This window comes from Phyllostomus discolor, chromosome 1, assembly GCF_004126475.2.
Source record: "Phyllostomus discolor isolate MPI-MPIP mPhyDis1 chromosome 1, mPhyDis1.pri.v3, whole genome shotgun sequence".
NCBI classification, from domain to species: Eukaryota; Metazoa; Chordata; class Mammalia; order Chiroptera; family Phyllostomidae; genus Phyllostomus; species Phyllostomus discolor.
This window is the reverse complement of record NC_040903.2, coordinates 130,720,825-130,742,140: the sequence shown is the minus strand read 5'-3', so window position 1 is coordinate 130,742,140 and position 21,316 is coordinate 130,720,825. Positions and strand designations below refer to the sequence as shown.

The window sequence follows — 21,316 nt, the reverse complement described above, 5'->3', positions numbered from 1 at the left end:
TACCATATGATTTCACTTACATGTGGAATCTACCAGAAAAAATAAAGAACAAACAAAACAAGTCTTAACAAATACCATATGATTTCACTTATGTGTGGAATCTACAAGAAAAAAAAAAAAGAAACCAGTCTTGTAGATACAGAGAACAGATGGTTGTCGGGAGATTCAGAGGTAGGCAGACTGGGTCAAGGGGATTACAAGGTCCAAACTTCCAGTTATAAGATAAATAAGTCATGGAATGTAATATAAGGGAATACAGATGATAATATTTTACCAGTTACCAACAATATTTTACACAGATGCTTTAAGGTTACATAAGTTAAGACAAGTTTGTCAGCTTTTTTATAATGTATATAACTATAAAAATATATATTTACATACAGTATATAAACACATATATATCATAAGGGTCAGCTCCTTGAAGAAGTTCCACTCCTTGGTGTGACAAATGGTAACTAGACCCCTGAAATAAATGGCATTTATTTCAGAGAAATGAAGGTATATTTCCACAAAATTACCTGTATGCAATTGTTTATAGGAGCTTTTTAAATAATTACCCAAAACTGGAAACAACCCAAATGTCCATCAACTGATGAATTGATATACAGTTATGGTATATCCATACAATGGAACACTACTCAGTGATATAAAGGAATGGATTGATACATGCGATAATGTGAATGAATCTCAAAAGCACTGAATTAAGTGAAAGAACTCAAAATCAAAAGACTACCTACTATATGAATCCATTTTATGACATTATAGAAAAAGCAAACTTAGGGACAAAAATCATATAAGTGGTCAATGGGGTGGATATCACATGAGAGCATTGGCTGTAGTGGTGGAGCACAAGGGAAGATTTTGTGTAAAGGTAAATATTATCAGAATGGGTAATTTTGTCAGTAAGAATAATAGAAATATAATACCAAAACAGTTGTTTATGAAATATGTAGAGTATCTTTTATATAATGTTTAAACACTTGTAAACAATAAGAAATGTTATCTATAAGTATATAACTAGGTAGTGAAAGTGCTGAACCTAAATTCATGCATGTCTTTCACTTAGGGAGTGGGAGGGGAGGGAGGGAATGTGGTTTCAGTGTGATATGTGGGTTGAGGTGGAGGATGTTTTCAATTTAAAATAAGGTGTATAACTGCAAAGAATGCCATCAATATTGTAAAGATATTGTATATTTAGTTGCAAATATGCATATATGTGCACACTGTCTCTGGAAGGATATACAACAAACAGGTAACTGGTAGTATCAGGAGAGGATTAGCAGCATTGTGGGTTGGAGGTAGAAATATTTACATTGTATTTTTATTATTTTAGAATTTTGTTATTTTGTATTTACACAATGGAATATTATGGAGTTGTAAAAAAGAAAATCTAACCTTTTACAACAATATGGATGCACCTGGAGACTGTTATGCTAAGTGAAATAAGCCAGTTAGAGAAAGACAAATGCCATATAATCTCATTTATAGGTGGAATCTAGTGGACAAAATAAACTGATGAACAAAATAGAAACAGAGACATTGAATATATGGAACAGACCGACAGCTGTCAGAGGGAGTGAGGAGAGACTAGATGGAAGAAGGTGAAGGGATTAGCCAAAGAACGTGGATGCTTGACTCCTAGACACAGACAATGATACGGTGATGGCCAGAGGGAAGGGGTGGGGCAAGAGTGAGTTGGGGAGTGAGCAAATGTGGGGGTAATGGGAACATCTGCAACAGTGTCAACAATAAAAATAAAGTGAGAAAACCAGCTAGAATATATATATATTATCTTTGTTGCATTTATTTTCACATGGTTTAGAAAAAATAAATGCTTTTATATTTTTATGTTAGTATAAACAAATGAATGCATGCAGTTTTTATAAAAATAATTGCCAAAAATATTGGAAATATGGCAGAAAAACAGGAATAATGTTTGTTAATTTCTTAATGATTGTGACATAAAATTTATTTTTTACTTGTAATGTGTTGGAATTATATATTATTAATAATGAGACTAGGAGATGCAGTAGCAACAGCATATTTAAATTATTTATGGGATTTTTGTAATTATGGTTTCCTACATTACACATAATATAAATCCAACTCAAACTGGCATAAACCAAAAAAAAAAATTACTATACCCAGGAAGTCCAAAAATGGATCTGGATTTGTCTGGCACTTGGGGACATAGGTGTACAAATTATGTCATCAGAATTGTTTTCTTCTTGGGGGTTAGTGGTATAGAACAATCTGGATCATATCTGCCTGAGGTCATGCTAGCCCCAGGACTGAACAGGATCACTGTAGCATAAGGTAAGGATGTTTCCCAAACAATATGTAGATGTGCCACCCAGATAAGAACATACCTAATAGAGGAAGGAGGTTATAAAGTCAGAGTTTATCATAGCTTTGAAAGTAGTCTCCAGAGCCTAGACAGATTAGATGTTTAGAATTGATAAAGTAAGTTGAATGCTGTGAAGCAACACTAAATCTTCTTAACCAACTAAATGTGGAAAGTGAATTATTCAATATTACCCAAAACTCAAGAATTTAAATAAAGTTTGCATGATCCCTTTTTTACTGCAGAAATTTCTTAAACAGAATCTTCATTATGGCATTTTCCTGCTAGAACATTGCTGGGTTTATATTTTTGTTTTCTTTTTCCCTAGAAGTAGCAGGTTAAAAAAAATCAGAATAATCAGTTAAGGTAACATTTACCAAATTCTCTGTTACCTAATATTTGATACATACATCCAACAGGATATCTGACATTTTGTGAGATGAATGTGATCTGTCCTTTTTTGTACGATTCTTTTTTTACTTGCCACTGTTACAGTGGGTATCTCTGTCTTCCAAGTTACTATTTCAATCACATTTTGTAGTATACTGAAAACTATCAAAGTTGTTAATTATTGGCATCAAGAACCAGCCACCTATTTTTATTTTATTTTAATTCACGAGAATGTTTCATCTCTGATTCTAGAATGTGGCATGTTAAAGCAAGCATGAGAGATGTAATGTAATCTTAATTACATTAAGATGAAACATCTTAAATGTAGTTTAAAGGTATCTCTTTGTTAGAATTTGCTAGCCCAGGTAGAGAACAAATAATTTAGTGCCTAAATTTATACACAAAGACCCAAACTTCTGCATGTTTTTATAATTCTCCGTTATCAAAACAGAAAAGCAGCATTGTCTGCTGTTCTCTTGTATTACAACACTATAATCAGGATTTCACAATTTATGATTTCATCCTTATACGTGAAAATAATTCCAGTGAAATCATGAGTTTAGCAAAATTAGTGAATTTTTGCCTCTGTTGACATTAGCGTAGTTTGTGAGGTGTATGATCACCGTTTGCTCTGTGTTATCAAATACCATTTGAAATGAAAGATAACATTTTCATGCAAATTAAACTCTGAATAAACAACTGAAACCTGAATTTACCAGTACCATAGTTTGTTTTTTTAATTGAATCTTTATTAACTTTTTTCCATTACCACTTAGTCCACTTACTACCCCCCACAAGCAATCACCACCACTCTGTTGTCCATGTCCATGAGTCCAGTGCCATATTTTGAAAGTTACATTGAGAACATTTTCGCCATACCTGAAATCCAGTGGGAATGATGGTTAGAAGGTAGCAGTTCTTTTAAAATTATTAGTTTGAACCCTTTTGAAAAACATTGCGGAGCCTTTAGAATTTGACTGTTATAGGCAGAGAAAAACAATAGTATTTCTTGAGTAAAATATCTTTAACATTCAAGCTTGGTCCCATTCTCTGTTTACAGATTTTTTTCCTGCAGAAAAGGAACTGAAAAGGTTAAATCATATCTGTAAGAATCACCCTTGTGTATTTTTTTCATGTTAAATATCAAAGATGGCTTAACAACATATTTAGAATTTTCTGAGTTTTACTATTAATAAAGTTAAAAGAAAATCTAGTGTGATCAAGCAGTGGAGCCACATTAAATTTGTGTCTGAAACACCCAGTGTGCTTATCTGTACTCGAGATATTGCTCTGAACCTATGTTCCACATTCTGAATTCTGTGTGTAAAGTTAAACATTGCAGAGGGCAAATATCTGATGATAGAGATGAATAAGGCTGAAGTTTTGTAATGAGCAAAGTTGGTAAATTAAATATGTTCAAGTCTGTAGTATATCTGTTATTGATATAATTGGATTATTTTGTGGGAAATTATGAAATACTCCTAAAAATACTGATAAGGTTTAAAAGTACCAGAAATTTAAGACTCTTATTCGTATAATAGTACTGTACTTTAACATATCAAATTAATAACTAAATTTCTTAAAACTCTTATTGCTTGCAGGCAAGGTTGTTAGCCATGCAAGAAGCCAGAGAAACTGCAGTTCAGCAGTACAAAAAACTAGAAGAAGAAATCCAGACACTTCGAGTTTACTACAGGTAAAAAACTCTTTTTAGCTGGGGCATGAATAAATGTTGGTTTGAAAAATGCTTGTGCCTAATTTTACAGTGGTTAGTGAGGAAATGCCTCAGTGAAATTAAACATCACGCACTTAAGACCTTTTTGTAATTTTACAATGATTCAGATATAAAATATTTATTATTTTACCTCTTTTCCTGCCTACATTTGGTAAGTTTTGAGTTTAGACTCCCATCAGCTTTATAAAACATACAAATGCAGCCTGGTCAGCAGTTGAATGATTGACTCATTTAAATGCCACCTCTAAAATGATGACATATTTTCAAAATAGTACATGAATATCAGTAATAACAGCCTTTCACCTATTATGATATGAGAACTTTCTAAAGGATTTTTAAGATTTATTTAAATAAAGAGTAGTTGTGAAATTAATTCAGTAGGTCACACCGGCAGTTTTAATGGAAAGAAATAAAATTGAAAATGGAAGAGTGCGTCTCCTGTAGTAAGGGTCAATACTGTTTTGTGATGCTTTTGTTTCAGTTTTGAGTTGCATGAGAGAGAGAGCTAAGGTTGTGCATTGGGCTGTGTATACAATATATATCTGCACAGCAGATCAAAGTTTTAAAGAAAAGATTTGCAAAATAATGTACAAAGACCTGTATATTCTTTGATACTGAGATTTTAAAACAACAAGAACAATAAAACCCTTAAAGTCTGATATATAAGAATTCACTGACAGGGGATATTAAGTTGTTGAAATATTTTTTTGAAATTTGGCCTTCTTTTCAGAATGTTAAGTGCATAAATGGAATAAATCAAAATCACTTTTACTGAAATACAGTTCTGAAAGAATTGCCTTATGGTGTATTAGTATATATATGCATCACTGATACATTAAATAATCAGATCTAATAAGCAGGTCTGTGGACAACTGTGATTTCAAAGCAGCGATGACTGTAAGTGGACTTGGGGGGTAACTGCCAACACTGAAATGTGACATGAAAATACCAGTAGCTCCTATGGGTACAAACTCGTCACAACCACCAATATCACTGTCGTAATTTGTTGCCTATGTTCTTAACTGTAGGAAATGCTGTATTTACATGGGAGTTAATGAAAAACAGAGATGAAGTTTTTTCCCATGTCCAAATTAAGAACCCTCGTTTTAGAGCAGTGTTATTGACCTAGATAGTAGTTAGTTTCTGTTTTGAATTGAAATGTGGCCCTCAAAGAAGCCATGTTGGAAGTCCTAACCTCTAGTACCTAGGAATTTGACCTTTTCTGTAAATAGGGTCTTTACAGGGGTGATCAAATGAAGTCCTTAGCATGGGCTCCAACCCATTATGAAAGTGGAAATTTGGACACGGAGGCACATGCATAGAGGGAAGACAATGATGAAGACACAGGGAGACAATAACCTTGTCCCTGGAGTGTTGCAGCTACAGGCCAAGGAGCATGAATTATTGGCAGAAAACACCAAAAGCTAGAAGAGATGTGGGAGGATTCTCCCAAATAGCCCAGTAGACATCTGGATTTTTAGCTTCCAGAACCATGAGGCAATACATTTCAGTTCTAAGCCCCACAGGTTGTGGGACTTTGTTACAGCAGCCTTAGGAACCTAATAGTTATCAGATACCAAGTATGCTTGGTTGATGACTGTAGGTGGGGAATCGATTGCTTGCAGTTGGAGTAAGTGTCTATGTGTGGCCAAGTAAGTAAGCAGAACCCTGATAGTGGATGAAGACATCCCACCCACTCACTCTTTCTAAAAACTGTAGAGTGAATATGATAGTTTTCTATATTTTATACCAGTGGGTTCTTAACTGTAGCTGGGCATTAGAATCACCTGAGGACCTTCTAAAAATCCTGATCCCTATCCCATCTCAAACTTATTAGAGCAGCTCTCTTGAGATAGGACTTGGCTACCAGTGTGTTTTAAAATTCCCATGTGGGCCCAAGTATGAGGGCCACTGCTTTACACACACATTTCAGTTAGCTTCATTAAATTAGGATATCCTTTTGGTAGAACAGAGGCATATATTAAACCCTTTTTTATAATAGGGTTTTATATTTGTTAAGTGCTTTGAAAAGTGCCTAGAACGTAGTATCATGTAAGTGTAAATAAGACAAGTAATATGTCCCTGGGGGAATATGTGGAAAATAAAACTTATGTTTCTTAATTAAAAAAAAATATGTGAGTACTGTGTGATTTGTGAGCATACCTTAGATATTGCAGTGTGGTACGTAGTAGCTTCACCTAGTAGAAAGGAGAATGGTTACAGAACCTTCTTCTGCCATCCTTGTGAAATAGGACAGCGTGTGAGTATCATGCTGATGAAGGTACCGTGTCCAAGGGTTCCAAGAGGCATATGATAGTCTTGCATGAACTTTTTTTTAAAAGATTTTATTTATTTATTTTTAGAGAGAGAAGGGAGGGAGAAAGAGAGAGAGAGAGAGAGAGAAACATCAATGTGCGGTTGCTGGGGGCCGTGGCCTGCAACCCAGGCATGTGCCCTGACTGGGAATCGAACCTGCGACACTTTGATTCGCAGCCCACACTCAGTCCACTGAGCTACGCCAGCCAGGTTGCATGAACTTTTTTAAAAAATGAAACTTTGTTGCCAAATCTTGTCACTCCTTCTCTTTGATAAATTGCAAAAGATTATGGAAATATTTTGAAAATTATAAAACTTTAATAGTTGTTTTCAAAGACTTTTTTAACCTACATGTATTTGGTAGAGTTAAATGACCTCTTCTAAATAAAGAGTTAACAATCACTGACTCAAAAATATACTTCAAGTACCCCTATCACTGTTACTTTCTAAAAAATTGCTGGTAGTGAGGGCCTAGAGAATTATGAAAAGATGCTCAGTACACTAGCCATCAGAGAGATGCAAATTAAAACCACAATGAGATACCACCTCACACTGGTCAGAATGGCCATCATAACCGAATCAACAAACAAATGTTGGAGAGGATGAAGAGTAAAGGGAACCCTAGGCACTGTTGGTGGGAATGTAAACTGGTGCAGCCACTATAGAAAACAGAATTTCCTCTGAAAACTGAAAATGGAACTGCTTTTGGACCCAGTAATTCCACTGCTGAGATTATACCCTAAGAGCCCTGAAACACCCAATCCAAAAGAACCTATGCACCCCAATGTTCATAGCAGCACAATTTACAATAGCCAACTGCTAGAAGCAACCTAAGTGCCCATCAGTAAATGAGGTGATCCAAAAACTATCGTACATTTACACAATGGAATTCTACGCAGCAGAGAGAAAGAAGGAGCTCCTACCCTTTGGGACAACATGAATGGTACTAGAGAGCATTATGCTAAGTGAAATAAAGCAGGCCATGAGGGACAAATACCATATGATCTCACCTTTAACTGGAACATAATTAACAAAAGAAAAAGCAAACAAAATACAACCAGAGACATTGAAATTAAGAACAATCTAACAATAGCCGGGGTGGGAGGGAGGACAGTGGAGACAGGGGTTTTCAGAAACTACTGTAAGAGACATATGGATAAAACCAAGGGGGAGGGTGGAAGCAAGGGGAGGAAGGTGGGTTTGGATGGGGTCGGTTGGAGTGGTGGGGAGAGAATGCAGACAATTGTAATTGAACAATAAAGGAATTTAAAAAAATTGCTGGTAGCGTAGTAAGTCCACTGTGATTTGCTGTTAGACATCCCTGCCTTCTGTGACCTTGCGTAAACAGACCTAAGACCATCTCCTTTTTGTAAAGTGAGAATTATAGTACTACCTAGTAGAATTGGTTTAAGTACAGATCTTAGCCATATCTGTCTTCTTGTTAGTGTTCAACCAATGTTAAGATAAATTTATTTTTACAACAAAGTGAGGTAGGAGTAGAGTCAAAAACTATGTCACTGAAGTCAAGGAAGGAGATTTCAAAAAAGAGAGAAACATTGCTAAACAGTGAAGTAAGATAACAAAAAGTATTCTTTTTGTTTGAAATTAGTTAATGACCACCACAACAGTAGTTTTAATGAAGTATTAGATATAGACACCAATTTTCTGTGAATTGAAGGGTGATTTGAGGTAAAGAAGCATAACACTTTGGACATTGAGCGGTTTTTGAAGAAACATGAGTAAGAACAATGAGATGAAAGGAAGGTAGGTTAAGGAATTTTGGTCATTTGTTTTTGAAAAATATCAGGTACTCAAGCACATTTATAACTAATTGAAAGGAGTCAATGGAGAGAGTTTTTATGAAACGGTTTCTAAAGAAGTAGGATGAGATAGAATTTAGAATCTACTTTGCCTTGAACAGGAAGATGATCACCTTGTGCTCAGGAGTGAAGGAGATGAGAATAGCTGTGAATGTAAATAAATTTTAGTTCACAATTAATAGTTTCTTTTTTTTCACTGAAGTAAGAGTCAGTGTGGGCTTCTGAAGTAAGGAAGCAGGAAGCTTTGAAAAGAAAAACTAAGATTAGCTACCAAAGGTAATAGGAAGAAAAACTGAATAAAGACAAGGAGAACAAAGTCAGGCAATCTCAAAGACTGATGGTGGGAGTGGATGCCATAAATTTGTAAGAGTTCTAGTTTGTACAGTTGTATAAGTTAACATATACAACTGAACTTGTATAGCAGCACAGAAGGCAAAGGGTGGAAATGATTCAGGATTATGAATTTGCAAGATAAAAATTATAGAGAAGAGAGTCATTGAGGGCACACTAGCAGGAAAGTTGTTGAAATGATGAATGATAGTCTTAAGCTAAATAGGGCAGGAAATAAAATTGAAGAGACATGTATACTGAGAGCAAAAGGAGGAATCAAGAAATCATAAATCTTGAGATTATAGAATAAATGTAGGGGGAATAAGAAAATTTAAGAGCTGAAAGGGTTGGAAGTTAAAGTCTAAAAGTGGAACATTGCTATTTAAGATCACAGAGGTGAAGCACTCAATCTGAGCAATGACTACCTACCTACCTACCTACCTACCTATAGATAGATGTCACCAGTGACCTGGAGCAAGTCAGTATGTAGCTGGCATGTATATCATGAAACAGTAAAGGAATAAGCCTCAAGAATAAGTCTGGCTCTCAACTTTGCAACAGCCAAAGCAGAGGAGGACAGTTTAAGGGCAGATTAAAATATGCCAATTGGTGATATTGAAATGTATTTTTTCAAAAATTATTTTCTTTTGCTGGGTTGTACTAAGAGCTACGATTACTTAAGCATTGCATTTCCCTTTGTGGAAATAAAGAATATGGAAATACACTTTTCTGAGTTTCTCTTTTCTGTTAGTTTGAGTTGTAGAAGACTTTGGGTACTAAGAAAAGGAAATGTTGGCCTTCGTTTCCTTTGGTGGAGTTAGGGACAGGGCAAGTGAGGTGTATGGGTAGAGATATTAAACTTACCATGATAACTGACAGCTCTTTCACATAAAACAGAGGGGTAGTGGGAGAGGACAATATAAAATTTAAAATAAATTTCATTTAGCCCCGGCTACATGGATTCAGTGGATTCAGTGTGGCTCAGTGAATTGAATGCCAGCCTGCAAACCAAAGGGTTGCTGTTTCAATTCCCAGTAGGGGCACATGCCTGGGTTGGGGGCCGGGTTCCCAGTCCGGGGCACACGAGAGGCAGCCACATATTGATGTTTCTCTCTCTCTCACCCCTCCCCTCTTTCTAAAAATAAATCAATGAAATCTTTTTAAAATAAACAAATGAATTTATTACAAAAGTGCTAATAAAATACTAGTACTTTCTTGTTGCTGTGCTGAATGCTGAATTCATTTGCAACAGCTTTGTTACTCTAAATCTAAACAGTTTTAACCGGGAAGAGTCTTAAACTGGTAAGGGTTAGATCCGTATTTGGTAATAACTTTTTCCTGTTGTTGTAAACCTGTAGTGCTGCATTCCTAAGTTCAGGAGGCATAATAATAACAAACTCATTTCCAATCGAGAGAATGCCTAAGTTTCAATGTTGGTTGACTTAATAGAGCTTCCTTATATTTTCTTTTGCTTAAAGAGTGTAAATTCAAATGTATATATAAGAATTAGATCCTGTTGTTTGCCAATAGATGAGGATTTAATATACTTACTTCTAATAACAGCAGTTTATGTTTTAAATTTTTATTATGTGTTATTGCCTGTGGAAAGTTGTAATACCTTTCAGAACATGGTAAGTTTCATTTTTGACCAAAATTATTGAATAGAATGCTCAAGATTTTAAGATAGGAAGTTCCTATGAATGTACTAGTATTTTTTAAATAAGTAAATAGAATACTTATTTGTTTGACATAGTGAAAACTAGACTAAACATGAACCCTACTTAGTGGGTTCATAATATAAATTTCAAAGTCATAGAAGTCATAAAGATAGAGGCCATGTAAAATATACTCAAAAAGAGCAAAATTCTTAATTCTTCTCTATATTCTTCTCTTATAACTTTAGTGTGAGTCTTTGACATTTTATATACACTCTTTGCCTGGAAGTACACAATTCTTAGCAATCAGAAATATTACTGTCACTAGGATCTGCTTGGGTTTTTTTATGGCAGTAATAGTTTCTCATTGAACCATAAATTCTCTCAATCAGAACTACACACTGATAAGATAGCACGCAAACTCCAGCCTTGTAAGAATGTTTTTCTCAATGCAAATCCCTCCTCAAGAGCAGTTGAACACTGGCTCCTGACCTCATTAGTGCTATGCTCTAATCATGTGTGCTAATCGAGCTACCCTGTGACATAAACATTGTGTCACATGTTGCTGTATTCTGGTTCCATACTGCTAAACCAGTGTTAAAAACAAAAATAAAAAATGTAGGCAAGCTCCAAACTTTATAAGTTTAACTTTAGTTAACTTTGATATGTGGGGCTTTTACTAATTCTAATCTTTTGTGAAATTTTGTCACACTTTCAAATGAGGTAGACTAAATTTGGTTAGTGTGTTTAGAATCAAGAACTGTCTTCTTGTACCATTTAGAGGTCTCTATGTTCCAGGCCTTTTTAATGTATAGCTTGCTTCACTTTCATTGTTCAAGTCACCATATGTATTGCTTGGTGGCTCTGAAATGCAAAACAAAAAGAAAATTAAAATGAAGTTTGAAACACAAAACACAAGTTATTTTTATCAGTTCAGTGGTTTGAAGTGTAATTAGAGATTCTTTCCTTTCTCCTCTTGACTTTATAGAATGTGATATTTAATAAGTTACTTAACTTCCGAATGTCAGTTTCTCTGCCTCTAAAGGAGATAATATCTGACCTGCATATTATGAAAATCAATGAGATGATATAATTATATGCTTTTGAAAACTGTAAAGCACTAAAAAAAGTATAGTACTAATAGTATTTTTTATAAAATTACTTTAAAAGTTTTAATTTATTGAGAGATAAGACAACAATTAAATTAGTACAAGGGCTATTTCTACTGGAATATTTTATATCTTCTATATTGTTAATTATCAAAATAAAAACTGGAATATCTGCCAACATGGGTCCCCTAGGATTATGGCATGGCACATGCATTTGTCAAGGTTCAGAGAGACAGAAACAATAGACTGTGTATATCCAGGGAGGGGATTTATTTTAATAAATTGGTTCATGCAGTTGTGGAGGCTGGCAAGTTCAAAATGTGCAGGGCAAGCCAGCTGGCTGGAGACCCAGGGAAGAGTTGATATTGCAGTCAAGAGTCCCAAGATGCAGCATCCCTTCTATCTCTAGGGAATCTCAGTCTCTCTGTTAAAGCCTTCAGCAGATTGGCTGAGGCCCACCCATATTGTGGAGAACAATCTGCTTTCCATAAAGGTATTCTGCTTTAACCATATCTGCAGAATACCTTTACAGCATCACCTAGACTGCTGTTGGAACAAATATCTGGGTACTAGATATTTGTACCCAGCCTAGATGAGTTGAGACATAAAGTTAACCATCACATCTGTGCATTTCAACAATTTTTGAAGCTAAAAAAAATAGGGATAATTAGAAGCTACTTTGTGTAAAATGGGCATGCCTCTCTCCTTGTCACCACATTTCCCATCCTGCCTACCTCGTGCATTTTAATCATGTGCTTTTGTCATATAGGCATATAAATTTGGACCCCAGGTGTATGCTGTGGTCTTATTTATTTGTAAAGGAAGTATTTGTAAAAATTGGAATACACCTTGGCGCCTGGATGGATACCTCTCTAATGTCATTTCTCTATTCTTTCACTCCAGCCTCATTAGCTCCTTATTATCTCAAACATTCTAAGAGCATTCCCATCTCAGGGCCTTGACTTCTTTTTTCTCTACCTAGACTTGATCTGTGCCCACAGAGGGCACAAGTCTGCTCCTTCACTTTGTTCAAACTTCTGCTTAAATGTCCCTGACCGGCCTACCCATTCATTCCATCCCTCTACTTGTTGCCCTCCTTTATTTTTCTTCATAGTAGACACACCCATATAGCACAGTACTATATTTGTGGATTGTCCTCTAGAAATTAAATCTTGGAAGGACACAGATTTTGCTTCTTTACCACTGTATCTGACACCTGAATCGGTGCTTGGCACATCTTTAATGGTCAATAGAATTTCTCTGAATTAATATATGCTTAAGTATTGTGATGCATCAGAAGTTTAACAGCAGGTTTTCTGGGAAGTGGGACTGAGTCTAGCAGTTAGATTTATTATATATGTTGTGAGTGAGAGGTGAGGAAATTTTAACTTGCACTTTATACCCTAATAAAGTTTGCACATCTTATGTGTTACTTTTATATAAAAATGAGTTTATAATTTTTAAAAATGCCTTTATTCATAATAATCTTCACAACTTAAATTTTATGCCTAGAAACAAATAACCATCTCTGAAAAATAGATATGTGTGTATGCATGTATGACAGCAAAATTATTTTCACTAATAGATTAGTGTTGTGATTTACAAAAATGATGAAATATGTAAGGGAATAACAATCCAAAGCAGATTCACCTACATTATGAGTTAAATACCTATAAATGATAACCACACGTTTAAGTTTACCAAATATTTTATACTATATTTAAAGTACTTTACATTTTATAAATTCAAATACTTTTAAAAATAAATTGTTAAGAAAAATGCTTCCAACTTTAAAAGAGGTATTATAACATTAACATTCTTCTAGTACTTGGTAGAAGCAGGGGCCCAAAATAGGTTATGGAGGACAAGAGTGGCTTTTAAAAAGCTTTAATCCAGTGTTGCAGGTTCGATTCCCAGTCAGGGCACATGCCTGGGTTGCAGGCCATGACCCCCAGCAACTGCACATTGATGTTTCTCTCTCTCTCTTTCTCTTTCTCCCTCCCTTCCCTTTCTAAAAATAAATAAATAAAATCTTAAAAAAAAGAGCTTTAATCCTGTGAACATTATTGTCAGAAATGATGATAGGAGAAAATTCCTTTATTTTTCAAGAGACTTCACTCAGCAAACTAGATTTATTTAGCATATTTGAATTATAAATCTTTCTCTTTGCTTTCTATACCAGACATATATGTGTTATTACAATCATTAAAATTTTATTGAATCTAAACTATAAAATATTTGACAAATGGAAATAATAGCTAATAATTGAAGACCTTTGTTTTGATTAATTGTAAAAACAATACATAACAATGTTAATATACAGAATACAGAAAAGATATAGTAAACGGGGAGATCTTTCAGCTACTCTTGATTTCTATAAACTTTCTAATGCCACTGTTGTCATAAAGAGCTTAGCAAATATTGACTGAGCACAATGATGATCCAGCAATATTTTTAAGACTTGGTAGCACGGGCAGTACAGTCAGATATCCCGGACTTAACATTGTCATTTTGCCATGGGCCCCTTCCACCTGGGCCTCTCCCAAAAGGATAAATGTTTACCTGCAGTTAGACATTTAGAAGTGTAAATATTCCTGGCTCAGTTATATGTGAAATAGCTAGAGTTTGCACTCTCTAAATCATGAAGCAGTTATTCTCTGAAGTTTAAATTGATGTTCCAAAAGTTTGCAAAGGTAAAAATAGGTTTAATTAAAAGTTTTCCCATAATTCCAAACAAAAATTTGTTTCATGAGCTCAGGTCAGTATAAAAATATTTTGTTCCTCTTACTATTTCAAGATACTTATGAAACTTCTGAGTTTATTAGGGTTTAATTTACTATTTTGTTTAGCTGTTAAGTTTCAAATGTTGTTGTTCAGTATGTCTTTTCCCTTTGGGCTTGTAAGGGCTTTATGATTGGTTCTGATCAGATCAGAAACAAACAATATCAGTTTCTATACAAAACAATCAAGAAATTTAAAAGCCTGGGGATTTTTGTTAGCTTAGTTTTATTAAACATTATTGATCTGATAACTACTTTAATTCACTTTAATCCATGAAAAGTTTAGTTGACCTATCAAGCTCAGTTTGCTGTTTTGAACTGTAAAAAAATTTTCTAAAACATCAATTTAGAAAAGAAGTTCTAAGAAGTCAAACACATTGTTGACTCATAATTAAGCTGTATACATTTTCTGATTCTGTTTGGTTTGCTTTCACTTGTTTTTTTGTATATTTGTTTTGTTGCATATAATTCAGAATTGAAATAACCACTTACCTACTTATTCTACTCTTACCTGAAAACTAAGATGGAACCAAAAAGTCAGGTAGTTTTTTGTGTCCTGATTTGATTTTTAATAGATATTTCTTTTTGGTTTATAATCAGTAACATGATTAACAGGTGACAAAAATAGACTTAAATTATAATTTGCATAAAGAAAACTATTTCTCAATGTCATTTAATAAGGCCTTTGTTTATATTTTTATTTGTAAAATTTTTATGTTGCATTCATTCTTTTGGTACAGTATAGTGTTTTGTTTTGTTTTTTTTTTATTTCAGTCATTGTTCAAGTACAGTTTTCTCCCCCCTACTCCCGTTCCAGCCAGTATAGTGTTTTAATACAGAACTAACACTGCAAGAAGACAGATGGTGAAGATTCTGGTAATTCACCTCTCCAAACCTCAATTTCCTGACCTGTAAAATTAGAACTGTAGTAATATCTGCCTCATACTATTTTTGAGAAAAAAATGAAATAATGCATGTCAAAAACAAGTCCAGACTTAGATATTTAATAAATGTCAACTTTTGTTATTATAATTGCTATGCAGAGTTTATACTGAGTTGTCATTCACTTTTCTTTGAGATTCTATTAATACATTCCCATATTTTTTAGCATTTTGGCTCAAAATACAATATTGTAATTGCAGTATGGAATTATTTTATTTTTTATTAGTAAAAATTTTCACTGGAATTAGAGGGCTTATCTTTTTGTTGTTGTACGTTACTTGGAAAAATATTTAGTCAAAATGATGTGTTTGAACTTACAGTTGGCCCTTTTTGTATAACCAGTTATTTTCCGGAGTTGTTTAGTCACATGGGAACATTTTAATGTTCAGAGACCTTAGAATTAGAAAATTAATATTTTTACTTTTCTTATATCTTTTTAAAAACATAGAGTGTAAATTCAAAATATACCATTTCTCCTGCTTTCTTGTATAAAATCTATCTACCAGGGAAAATAATAAGGATGTAAATTTAAAACAATGTTTCTAATTTTTTCTGTCTTGCATCGTGGATTTCCCTACATACCTTAACCTTCTTTAATCCCTTCAACATCTTTGAAAGGTATTATCCCTTTTTACAGATGAGGAAACTGAAACACAGCTTTGAACTAACTTGCCCTAGGTCACATCAGGGCCAGTTGTAGAAGTACAAATATTACCTAAGCTATTTGCTACTTGGGCCTTTTACTCCAGCTACTAAACAGCTTCCCCCAAGCCCTGCTTGTCTCGGAATTACTGCTGAGGCAAAACTGGTACTTCAGCATTATTTCCTGATTTGGATATGCTTGATATGTTTATCACATAAAACACACCTCAGAGACCAGGTGAAACACATGTTAAAAAGATAATAGGATCTGACCTGCTTCGGAGTTCAACAGTCTTTGTCTGTGTTCAGCCAAACTATCCAGATTACAACCACAGTCAATGTCTTGATTTATAAATAGACTACTTCTGAATTTCTTTTAAAACATTTAAGCTTCAGCATTAGATCATATATCAGACTACAAAAGGTAAATACTATGCCTGAAAGTAATTTTATCCACACATTCATTATTTTTACTTGTGTGTTGTAGTATTGATATCGTTGTTTTATCAGTGCTCTAGCACAATCACTACTGTAACATTAACCATACTTACAAGTAATCATTAACCAAATAACCATTTTCAGTCCTATATGAGTTTAATAAGAGCATACTTTTTACTATAGACTGTGCAGTCTCCTGTGGAAAATAGAATAACAAAAAATAAGATGCAATTGCTACACTTAAATAAGTTATAATTAAGTAAAAAGAAAAATATACTCACCAGGAGCAAACTAAGATTATATGCTGTTAAATAAAATAATTTGGTATTACATTGGAAAGTCACAAAAGGGAGAAATTACTGTAGACTGAAATAGACAGAGTTGCATGAAATGCTTGGGAATTGAGGTATGAACAAATAGAATTCTGATAGAGAGATAGGAGGCAAAAGAAGAGCATTCCAGTCTAGAAGATCCGTATAAGTAAGCAAAAATGAAGAAGTTGTAATGAGCATATCATGTTACATTATAGGGATGAAAGAAAGTTGCAAGAATTTGAATGCTGACATGTGTTTAATTTTAAGTCTGTGTTTCCTGGAGACATACAGCCTTGGGAATCTGGTAATTTTTCTTTAAAACATTAAAAACAATATACTAAAAAATATACTTTGTAATTTATATAAAATTTAAAGCATTTTAAAAGCTTAAATGAATTTTTAAATTTTGAGTGGATACAAAAACAGACAGAATGAACTCCTCATGTCCCTATCACTTGCTCCTGAAAACATTAACTCCTGGTCAGTCTTGTTCTGTCCACACCCTCATGCACATATGTACATGCTCTGGTATTTTAAGTAAATCCATATGTCATACTATTTCATCTATAAATACTCCAGTGTGTATCTATGAGATACAGAGAAAATAAGAACTCTTAAAAGAAATTTGACTGAAAATTTCCCTAATCTGGTGGAGAAAAATGACACAAGTCTAGGAAGCTCAGAGAATCCCAAACAAGATGGGTACAAAGAGGCCTACTCTGAGGCACATCATAATTAAAATGATAAGACTTAAACTAAGAGAATCCTAACAGTTGCCAAGAGAAAGGCAGGTAGTTACATATTAGGGAGCACCAATTAGAATGTCACCTGATTTTTCAACAGGAACATTTGAGGCCAGAAGAGAGTGGTGTGAATATTCAAGGTGATAAAAAAAACAAGGACCTACAACCAAGGCTACTTTACCCAGCAAAGCTACCACTTAAAATGAAAGAAGTAAGGAGCTTTCCAGACAAGTAAAAGCTAAAGGAATTTGTTAACACAAAACCAGTACTGCAACAAATGTTAACGGGCTTGTTATCAATAATCACCTTAAAAGCAAATGGCTGAAATGCTCCAACCAAAAGACAGACAGTAGCTGAATGGATAAGAAAACAAACCCATATATATGCTGCCTCCAAGAGACCTGCCTCAGATTGAAAGATACACACAGACTTAAAAACAAGGGATGGAAAAACAAGGAATGGAAATTTCATGCAAATGGAAAAAAAAGATGGGGTAGCAATACTTATATGTGACAAAATAAACTTTAAAACCAAGGCTAAGAGACAAAGAAGGACACTACATAGTGATAAAGGGAACAATCCAGCAAGAGGATATAATCCTAGTAAATGTTTATACACCTAGCATAGGAGCACCTAATATGTAAAGCAAATCTTGATGGACATAAAAGGAGAGATCGACAGAAATACAGTCATAGTCAGAGATTTTAACACCCCATTGACTTCAATGGATAGATCTTTCAGACAGAAAATCAACAAGGAGACAGCAGCCTTAAACAACACACTAGATCAAGTGGATTTAATTGATATCTTCAGAGCATTTCACCCCAATGCAACAGAATATACATACTTTTCAAGTGCACGTGGAACGTCTTCTAGTATAGACCACCTGTTGGGACACAAAACAAGTCTCAATAAATTTAAGAAGATTGAAATCATATCATGCATCTTCTCTGACCACAAAGTGATGAAACAAGAAATCAATCACAAGAAGAACACTAAAAAACACACACAGATATGGAAGTTAAATAACATGTTATGAAACAATGAATGAGCCAGCAATGAGGTCAAGGAAGAAATAAAAAAATACAGTGAAACAAATGAAAATGAGAGCACAACAATCCAAAATCCATGGGACACATGGAAAGCAATCTTAAGAGGGAAATTCATAGCATTTGAGGCCTATCTCAAAAAAAAAGAAAGAAAAAGCTCAAATAAACAATCTAACTTAACATTTAAAGGAACTTGAAAAAGAACAACAAACAAAGCTCAAACTGAGAAGAAGAAAGGAAAAAATAAGATCAGAGCAGAAATAAATGAGTCTTTAAAAAAATGGTACAAAATATCAATGAATCCAAGAGCTGGTTCTTTCAAAAGATAAACAAGATTGATAAACCTTTAACAAGACTTACCAAGAAAAACAAGAGAGGACCAAGTAAATGGAATAAAAAATGAAAGCAGACAAATAATAATCTACAACAAAGAAATACAAAGGATTTTAAGAAAATATTATGAGCAACCATATGTTAACAAACTGGACAATCTGGATGAAACAGACAAATTCCTAGAAATGTACAATCTTCCAAAACTAAATCACAAGGAATCAGAGCATCTGAATAGACAGATTCCACTCAGTGAAACTGAAGCAGTAATTTAAAAAAAAAATGTCAACAAATCAAAGCCCTGGACCAGATGGCTTCCCAGGTAAATTTTACTAAACATTACAAGAACATGTCTCCTTCTCAAACTATTTCAAAGTAAGTCAAGAGAAAGGAAAGCTCCCAAGCTCATTTTACAAGGCCAGTAATATCCTAATTCCAAATCCTGATGAAGACATTACAAAAAAAATGAAAATTATAGGCCAATATCCCTGATGAACATAGATGCTAAAGTGGTCATCAAAATATTAGCAAACAGAATACAGCAATGTATCAAAAAGATCATACACCATGATCAAGTGAGATTTATTCCTGTAATGCAAAGATGGTACAACATTCACAAGTCAATAAATGTGATTCACCACATAAACAAAATGAAGACTAAAATACACATGATCATCATATCAATAGATGCAAAAAAAAGCGTGTGACAAAATCCAGCATAGATTTATGATGAAAACTCTCAGCAAAGTGGGAATAGAGGGAACATACTGAAACATAATAAAGATCATTTATGACAAACCCACTGCCAGCACCACACTCAATTGGCAAGAACTAAAAGCATTCCCCTTCAGATGGAGGACAACAAAGGATGTTCACTTTTACCTCTCTTATTCAAAATATTACTGGAAGTTCTAGCCACAGCACTCAGAGAAGAAGAAGTACAAGGCATCCAAATTGGAAAGGAAGAAGTAAAACTTTAGACAACATGATATGGTACATACAGAATCCCAAAGATTCCACCAAGAAACTACTAGGACTGATAAATGAATTCAAGAAAGCAGCAGGATACAAAATTAATACCCAGAAATCAGTTGTATTTGTATATGCCAATAACAAACTGACAGAAAGAGAAATTTTTAAAAATCCCATTTGCAATTGCTTCAAACAGAACAAAACACCTGCAAAAAAATCTAACCAAGGATGTAAAAGACCTGTAATTGGAATATAAGACATTGAAATAAGTGGAAGCATATACCATATTCATGGATAGGAAGAAGTAACATTATTAAAATGCCCATGCTACCCAAAGCAATCTATAGATTCGATGCAATTCTTATCAAGATTCCAGTGACATATTTCACAGAACTAGAACAAATATTTAAAAAATGTATATGGAGCCACAAAAGACCCCACGTAGCAACAGTGATCCTGAGAAGAATAAATTGGAGGAAATATGCTACCTAATATCAAACTATATATAAGGCAATAGAAGTCAAAACAGCCTGGTACTGGCATAAAAACAGACACATGGATCAATAGATCAGAAAAGAGGAACCAGAAATAAACCCACACCATTATAGTCGATTAATATTGGACAGAGGAAGCAAGCACATACAATGGGTTTAAGATAGTTTATTCAAGAAATGGTGTTGGGAAAATAAAAACAGACCACCTTACACCACACAAAAGAATAAGTTCAAAATGGATTAAAGACTTACATGTCAAACCCAAAACCATAAAAAATTGTAGAAGGAAACATAAGCAGCAATATCTCAGACATAGCTCGTCACTATATTTTATCAGATATATCTTTCCAGGCAAGGGAAACAAAAGAAAAATAGCCAGTGGGACTACATCAAACTAAAAAGTATTTTCACAGCAAAGGAAACCATCAACAAAATAAAAACAACCCACAGAATGGGAGAACACATTTGCTGATACATCTGATAAGGGGTTAATATCCAAATTTTATAAGGAACTTACAAAACTCAATACCAAAAAAAAAGCCAGCCAATTAAAATATGGACAAAGGACCTGAATAGACACTTCTCCCATACAGATGGCCAGTAGACATATGAAAAGATGCTCAACATCACTAATCATCAGAGAAATGCAAATAAAAATCACAATGAGATACCATCTCCAACCTATCAGAATGGCTGTTATCAATAAGTCAACAAACAAGTGGTGGTGAGTTGTGGAACCCTTTTGCACTGTTGGTGGGAATGCAGATTGGTGCAACCACTGTGGAAAGCAGTATGGAGGTACCTCAAAAAATTAAAAATGAATCTGCCTTCTGACCCAGCAATCCCACTTTTGGCAGTATATCTGAAGGAACCCAAAACACTAATTCAAAGGAAAGTAAGAACCCCTATGTTC

The 21,316-nt window shown here is 34.2% G+C and overlaps 1 protein-coding gene and 1 pseudogene across 4 annotated transcripts in view; one reads left to right on the top strand and one right to left on the bottom strand.

Moving 5' to 3' along the window:
* Nucleotides 1-21,316, top strand: part of MIPOL1 (mirror-image polydactyly 1) — a 308,179-nt gene that overhangs the window by 192,930 nt on the left and 93,933 nt on the right. For all 4 annotated transcript variants that reach the window (XM_036029064.1, XM_036029066.1, XM_036029069.1 and 1 more), the window contains one exon: nt 4,336-4,430. In XM_036029064.1, the coding sequence (XP_035884957.1) occupies nt 4,336-4,430 (95 nt within the window). The remainder of the gene's footprint in view (nt 1-4,335; nt 4,431-21,316) is intronic.
* The window catches only part of LOC114491469, a 30,513-nt pseudogene continuing 26,576 nt past the window's right edge, over nt 17,380-21,316 (bottom strand).